Source organism: Panthera uncia (assembly GCF_023721935.1).
Source record: "Panthera uncia isolate 11264 chromosome B3 unlocalized genomic scaffold, Puncia_PCG_1.0 HiC_scaffold_1, whole genome shotgun sequence".
Taxonomy (NCBI): domain Eukaryota; kingdom Metazoa; phylum Chordata; class Mammalia; order Carnivora; family Felidae; genus Panthera; species Panthera uncia.
This window is the reverse complement of record NW_026057582.1, coordinates 98493534-98501793: the sequence shown is the minus strand read 5'-3', so window position 1 is coordinate 98501793 and position 8260 is coordinate 98493534. Positions and strand designations below refer to the sequence as shown.

Sequence of the window (8260 nt, the reverse complement as noted above, 5' to 3'; positions counted from 1 at the left end):
AAGGAAAATGCTTAAGGCGTCCAATTCATGATCATGACCAGGTACTGAAAAGTGAATTTGTAACTGAAAGGCAATGAATTGACTAACACCCCATCAGAATTGACATTTTTCTTATCCAGAACATGAGTGGAGACGTACTTCCTTGATCTGTGGGCCAGTAAGCACATTGTTGTTTGTCTACCTTTCTCTGAAGGTGTCTCCCTTTGAAAGTTCTGGCTTTGTGAAGGTGGGGGGTCTTCTTCCCACCCCCCACCGCAGGTGGACTCAAGGACTCCTTGCTTCTAGGTGGGCATTGAAACCAGAACTCCATGGAAACCGGTATCAATGCTACCTCATCCAATTGAGTAGCTGCTCTGTCAGCTCATTGCTGACTAGTTTGGTTTAGGTTCTCTCTTTGTTATAATCACTGGGGAATTTCCCTTTGTGGTTGTGAACTCAGGCCTTACAACGGAAGAGGCGCTCTGTTGCCCCCAGCGTCTCTAAGTGGTCTTAGAGGGAAGGTTTTCTGTGTGTATTACTTTGGCAGCTTAATACCCATTCTTGTTCTCTCTTCCATTTTCTTTTGTAACTTTCTAGACTAGGTAACTTCTTGAGAACCATGCTGGAGGGTTTTAAACATAAATAAAATAACCCTTACTACAAATTGCATGATGGAGCTAAACCACCTCAGGCTTGGTGGAGTGGCTTGTACAGTGGTTGTCCAACATTATTTTCATGTGTGCATTTGAAAAACACCGCAAAGATGCATTTGTGGCAGCAAGGTCCCGGGATTTCAGTTTCTACCTGAAGGCCATGCATACTTTGGTGAGTGTGTAGCCAATTTCAATTTCATTGGTAATGGAAGATGTCACTTATTCGTAATAACTGGAACCACATTTCTGATGTATTTCAGCAATGTATTAGGACAACATAGACCATTGTGCTATAAATTGGCCTTCTTCTAAGTCTAATTTTGGAGATTGGTGTGTTATTTTACTGGAGGAATTATTGCTCTATAAATTTAAGAAGTTTATTCTCTGGACTCCTGACACATTTTTGCATATATCTAGTTTACTTGTCTGATATTTCCTCCATATTAGGAAATCTTTGAGGATGGGATTTTGTTAACTGCCCCAGGGCCTAGCACAACTCCAGAAAGGAGATGATAAATATTTGTTGAATAAATATTCTCCTGGGTTCACGTAGTGAGCAATAACTCAGCATAACTTGTTTGGGAAACAACTTCTGTACTTTGCAACAAAAGGGATATGATGGAATTGTAGCTGTGAGGGTAAGCAGAACTCAGATTTTGAAATGTCTTGTACACCCTAGGATTTTGGGATTTTCCTAAGGGCATGGAAACCATTCAGGAGTTTCTGTCTGAAGGGAGACATAATCAGACATGTATTTTGGAAAGATCACTCTGTCAGTTTTATGTAGATGATGTCATTATATAAATGGCTCTCATTAAATATTGGTGGAATGAAAACGGATGTAAGAATGAATTAGGGAGGGGCACCACAGCTTCCCACAAGCCAGCTTTTCTCCAGATGGAATGCTTGCTGAGAAAGTGTTCTGGGGTCAATTGTGTTTCCTCTCCTACCTCATTTCATATGTTGAAGTCCTAATCTCTAGAATCTCAGAGTGTGACTGTATTTGGAGACAGTTTTTTTCAAGAGGTAATTAAGTTAAAATAAAAGCATTAGAGTGGTCCCTAATCCAATCTGACTCATGTCCTTATAAGAGGAGGAGATTAGGACACACTGAAAGCCACCAGGGGCACATGTGCACAGAAGAATGACCATGTGAAGAGGTAGCAAGAAAGGGCCATCTCAAGCCAAGGAGAGAGGGCTTCTGGGGAAACTGACCCTCACAAGGCCTTGATCTTGAACTTTCAGTGTCCAGAACTGTGAGAAGATAAATTTCTGTTGTTTAAGTCACCCAGTCTATGGAATTGTGTTATGGAAGCCCTACCAGATAATAGAGAAGGCTTTATAGGCTGGCCGATGTGGCCGTCTCCACCTACTTTTGTATATATTAAGGCTGTTGTACAAGTGATGGTAAAGAGCTCTTCTCTTTCCACTGATTGGAAGACTCAAGAGAATTGGTAAAAATGCCCTAGAGAGGATTTTACAATAGGCATAAAAAACATATCCCCATATGTAGGAGATGTAGTATTAGAATGTCTCGCCAAAGTTTTCTCAGGGTTTGTTTTTTTTATATATATTTATTTATTTTAGAGAGAGAGCATGTGAAAGGTGAGGAGAGGCAGAGAGGGAGAGACAGAGGATCTGAAGTGGGCTCTGCACTGACAGCAGAGAGCCCAATGCAGGGCCAGATGTGGGGCTTGAACTCACAAACCGAGAGATCATGACCTGAGTTGAAGTTAGATGCTTAATCGACTGAGCCAACAGGGCACCCCCAGGTTCTCAGGTTTAAGGAAAGCATTGATCAGATTTCAGCAGACCCTGTGCGGAAGAAGAGGAATCCATTACATGGCATCATGAGGTACTTCCCAGCTTTCTGGGTCATCATTAATTACTTCATTTATTTATTCAGCATTTATGAAACATGCAAATGTGCCAGGCATTGTACTTTGCATTGACGCAAATAATCAGACCCTGCCCTTTAGGTTAATTAGAGTAACCCAGTTAATTAACTAATTAAGATCAATTAGACACAGACCTTGACTGGTGCAAGGTAACAGTCCACTAGAGCAGACAGACAGGAAAACAGATAATATAAAAATAACACAATCAGGGCTATACTAGAGATATCATCTGAGTGCTGTGGGAATACAGTGTACCTGGAGAATAGGGAAAGGCTTCACACAGGTGATATTTAATAGGGTCTTGAAGGGTGCATAGGAGCTCATCAGGCTGATAAGGCTCAGTGTAGGGAGGGCATTTTAGGCCATGTGGAAGGCTGAGGTATGACGGACGGTGTCTTCTGGGGATCAGTGAGGACTGCACTGGAACAAGATTTCTGAAGGTGACATCACAGGGCCATGGGGGATGAGACTGGAGAAGTGGGCTGTTACCAGAGATTTCGTGGGTTGTGCGAGATTTCATGGGTAGCCACTGTGGACAGATCTGACTCTTCAATGGATCATCTTTGCTAGCTTAATGACACCTTCTAAAATGACCCCAGTAAACATTATTTGGCTTTCTGGTTGCATTCCCTGCTGCTTTGCCTCTCTGGCCTATCTTTCTAGTTTTTTTCTATTAATCTAAGAAAGCTACCCAATATCCTGACAATTGTTCTATTCAAGGGAGTCAGATTTGGTCTCTGTCCTTGGAATAACAGCATAATTAAAGACTACTGTAAACCTTTTTGTTAAAATAGCTCTCATATTTTTAAAATTTTAGCTTTATTGAAGTGTAAGTGATAAAATTGTATGTAAAGTATTTAAAATCTATGTCATGGTGATTAGATATATGTACACATTGTGAAAAGACCCCCCCCCACATTTAGTTAATTAACACATCCATCACCTCACTATTTATTTTATTTTATTTTATTTTATTTCATTTTATTTTTGGTGAGAACATTTAAGTTCTACTCAGCAAATTTCATTTATACAATGCAGTATTGTCAACTACAGTCATCATGTTTTACATTAGATCCTTTCATATATTAATACCTGAGTAGTTCAATAACAATAAGGATCTTTAAGTATCCTTGGGATATCTAGAGCGACAATAAAAATGAAGAAATACTTTTGCAACTGAAGAGATTATGATCTTAAAAATTCAAAAAGATCAAATTCTATTGTACATGTGCCTCTGTTAGTCTGGCTGCACACATCGCCTGGCAGTGATTTGCTCAAAGATCTCAGACTCCATGTACCTTCCCTCCCACACTCCTTGTCCATTGACTTTCCTCCCTTCCTAGCCTCCTGGCCTGGCTATCCACTCCTCAGAAACAATCCTCCTGGATGGTTCCACCCATTAGCCTCCTTCTGACAGCATTCTGTCTCTCATCTGTGTATTCTATACCACTTCCTTGCCCTTCTTAACTTCCCTCACCATGCAGCTTAGAGTCCAAAGCCCATTCCCACAAGTGCTTTTTGCCAATGAGCCCCATTGTCCTTTCTCCCTGTCCCCTTGGCCCTACCCACACGGCCAACCCTGTTGCTGAATAAATTCAACTGTGCTTCTCTACACCTACCTCCAGGCTGCTGAGTGGGGCTGAAAAAAAAGCAGTTACTCAACCACAGATCCTTGCTCCTATTACATAGTTCCCATCCTTACCCATGTCTCCATCACTGTTAGCACAAACCTCTTCATTTCCTGGTCAGCTCTCTCCACTTTACCAAAGAAGCTTTCTCAGGCCTTATCTACACTCCTCAGTGGAAGACACCCTTGTTCCTCTCCCTGCCCTTTATTCTCAGCAGAAGACTTCACTTCCTACTTGAGCAACCATTCATGTTAAGTGAGCACCTACTCTCAACCAGGCCCTGATCGAGGCTCTGGGGATGCCATGATGGAAAAAAAATCCCTGACTCATAAGGTTTATGTTCTAATGGAAGGAGATAGATGATGAACAAATAGATAACTGCATGGGATGCCAGGTATGATAATATAAAGAAAAGTAAAGTAGGATACAGGTAGGATAGAGTAGAGCCATGGGGTGCTATTTTACTTAGAGGGAGCTGAGAAGATAACATTTGTACAGGGAGCAAGTTGTGTGTCTATCTGGTGGAAGGAAGAGTAGAGCCTCCATGGTGAACACAAGCTAGGGAAGTGACAGAAATAGGGAGGAGGTCAGGGTGGCTGGAGCAGAGGGAGGAAGAGGAGGCTCAGGCGAGTGGGGAGGAGGTAATGACTTAGAGTCAGGAGCCACTGTGAAGATTTAGGTTTTTCTCAGAGTGACAGGGGAGCCATTGGAGGACTTTGAGCAGAGCAGTGACAAGATGTGCCTTAGGCTTTAAGGGGATAATGCTGGCTGCTGGGATGAGAAGTGACTGGGGGTGAGAGTAGGAGCAGGAGTCAGAGATGCCAGAACTGTGCTTCCCCTCGGGAGGGGGTGTGTGTTTTTAGTTGTACAAAGGTGACTGGTGGAGGCTTTAGTGGAAGCATGGAGTGGGAGCAGTGAGGGGGATTTAAAAAGGCAAGAAGCACATCTTGTGGATGCTGGGAAGGCTATGGAAACCCAAGAGAAGAGACAGATCTTGCTTATTTTGCTAACCCTCCCTATTCGGGAGAGTCCTTCACTGTGTGGGGGTTGTTGAAATGCAGAGCTGGACTCCCTTTAAAGAAACTCCTGGCAGCTAGAGAATAGGCTGGGGACTAGGCTCAGCCAACTGGATGCCCACACCTGAAGCTTTCAGTTTTGATGGAGTGATTCATAGAAGACATCCCACCACCTGAGAAATTCTTCATGATGGCTGCAGCGAGAGGAGAATCTTGCTGGTGGCAATGATACCAAAGACACTGCCTCAGGCACAATCTTCCTGTTGGGGGTCAAGGGGTCCCTGACTGGGCTTCCTCCCTCACATCCTGCCCTGTGCAGGCCTGGGTTTCCTAGCTTCCTGAGTCAGTTCCAATGCTTGCAACCAAGAACCTTGCACATGCGATGGCAGAAGATTGTTTTTGGCCAAGAATTTTGCAGAGTACTACTTTCTAAAGAAAGTCTGTTCTAATTTGAGCCACTCTGACTCTAGACGTGGGTGAGAGGTGGTCACAGAAGCTATTCAGTATGATGTTGTATTTAGAGAGGAGGAGAGTGGGGTGAGAACAAAGACAGGAAGAAGCAAAGACAAGATGAAACAAGTTAAAATGCCTCATGAGATCAATTTGAGTATCTCAGTGTAAAATCAACACTTTTTTGCAAGTTTTTTTGTTTTAAAATTATTTTAACAATTCTTTTGAAGAAAGCTGCTGATTACATTTTAATTCTGTTCTTGAGAGTCCTTAGTTGGATGTTCTGATAATGTAGGGATTGTTTCCTGTGGAATAGGGGAAGTTGAGCACACTCTTTGTGTGTTTTTGAATTTCTTAAGCTCTTCAAAATTCCAGAAGCCTAATTCTGTTATCAGTTAGAAACTTCAATTCCAAATAATCAGCATGGATAAAACAGTCAGGAGTTTCAGCTGTGAAAACTCAGTTTCTTTTCTCTGTTCAGGGAAGGAATGTGAAGAATGATCTCAAAAGCTTCCTGCAGCCCTAAAAATCTGATTCGACCTGGAACTATTACAAACTTATTAGGGTATTTTAAACATGCAGAGAAGTGAAGAAAATTCAGTTACCAGGCACAAATGTATTTATCATGTCACTTTAATAAATCTTAACATTTTTGCAATATTTGCTTTGGATTTTTTTTTTTTAGTGTTTTTTTTTTTTTAATGGCCATGTAATAAAATTCAATAAAATGGCTTTTTTCCTTCTTCTGGTATACAATCATATTAATTTTTTTCATTAAAATTTTGTAGTAAAGTATACGTAACAAATGTTTGCGATTCTAACCATTTTGAAGTTACATTGTCCTTCATCCATCACCACCATCCACCTCCCAAACTTTCTTCATCTTCCCAAACAGAAATTCCCTCCCCATTAAACAATGACTCCCATTCCCTCCTCCCCCAGCCCTTGGAAGCCACCATTCTACTATTTTTGTGAATTCCATCCCCATATATTTTAGTACATTGTAGATTGACGATACTGTTACAGTAAGGACACATCTCCCCCAAAACCTCCTTCTATAACCACAGTGTCCCTTAGCCCCTGGCAACCACTAATCTGTTCCCTACCATTTTTTCCTCCAATATAATAAATGGAATTATAAGGATGTGAATTCTTAAAAAATTTCTTTTTAGGGGCGCCTGGGTGGCTCAGTCGGTTAAGCGGCCGACTTCGGCTCAGGTCACGATCTCGCGGTCCGTGAGTTCGAGCCCCGCGTCGGGCTCTGGGCTGATGGCTCAGAGCCTGGAGCCTGCTTCCGATTCTGTGTCTCCCTCTCTCTCTGCCCCTCCCCTGTTCATGCTCTGTCTCTCTCTGTCTCAAAAATAAATAAAACGTTAAAAAAATTTTTTTTTTTTTTTAAATTAAAAAAAAATTTCTTTTTAATGTTTACTTATTATTTTGTGTGAGAGAGAGACAGAGCAGGAGCAAGGGAGGGGCAGAGAGAGAGGGGCACACAGAATCTGAAGCAGGCTCTAGGCTCTGAGCTGTCAGACACAGGGTCTGAACCCACGGAGCTGAAACACAGGGACCACAGACCACAAGAGCATGACTTGAATCGAAGTCAGATGCTTAACCCCCTGAGCCACCCAGACACCCCAAGGATGTGACCTCTCAACATGGGCTTCGTACATGCAGCATGATGCCTTTGAGGCTCATCTGAGTTTGTGTCTATTGTTCCCTCTATGCGCCTCCAAATCTTCTCCAAAGGCAACCACGGCCCTTAAATAGTATTTAATTCTTATGAATATTTTTATAGTTATAGTGTATACAGATTTAGCCACAAAATATATACTTCCTGTTTCCTATAACTTAAAATTTAAATAAATGATGTTGTAATGTACTTGTCATGCTGCAAGTTGCTTTTATAACTCACTGCTCTGTTTATGTCATATTAATGCTGGGTTTTTAAATTTCACTGTTATATTCTATTCTATGAATATATCACGTAGATCATAGATTCATCCATTTACCTATGAATAGACATTTCTTTCCTGTGTGTCTGTCTCTCTGTCTCTTTATCCCACCCTGACCAGCTGTGTTAGGCCTCCTGCCAAGGGCCGCCAGTCCCAAAGCAAGCCTCAGATGATCAGAAATGTCTGCTCTGAGGTCAGAATGGGAAAATCCCAGATCTCATCTCTAAGCTGGCTGCTTCCTTGACTGAATACCTGGACAGAGGTCATGTCTGATACTTTGAGCCCTACCTAAGCCCAAAGGTTCAGTGAGATGTCAATCTAGGACATGTATTAGAATTTCTAAAAAAGCCTTTCAAAAAAAGGAAGAGAGGGGCACCTGGGTGGCTCAGTTGGTTGAGCGTCCAACTTTGGCTCAGGTCATGATCTCACCATTCATGAGTTCGAGCCCTGCATCTGGCTCTGTGCTGACAGCTCAGAGCCTGAAGCCTGCTTCAGATTCTGTGTCTCCCTCTCTTTCTGTCCCTCCCTTGCTCATGCTGTGTGTGTCTCTCTCTCTCAAAAATAAATAAACACCAAAACTAATTCAAAAAAGAAGAGAAAGAAAGAATTTAAAAATTCAATCAGAATTTCCAGGGCAACAGTGTGTGTGTGTGTGTGTGTGTGTGTGTGTGTATGTGTGTGTGT

At 42.0% G+C, this 8260-nt stretch overlaps 1 protein-coding gene across 1 annotated transcript in view; it reads right to left on the bottom strand.

Moving 5' to 3' along the window:
• Positions 1–2218: 2218 nt before the first annotated feature.
• Positions 2219–8260, bottom strand: part of AQP9 (aquaporin 9) — a 117961-nt gene continuing 111919 nt past the window's right edge. The window contains exon 6 of the mRNA XM_049613699.1: positions 2219–2447. Coding sequence (XP_049469656.1) covers positions 2438–2447 — 10 coding nt within the window. The 3' untranslated portion in view covers positions 2219–2437. The remainder of the gene's footprint in view (positions 2448–8260) is intronic.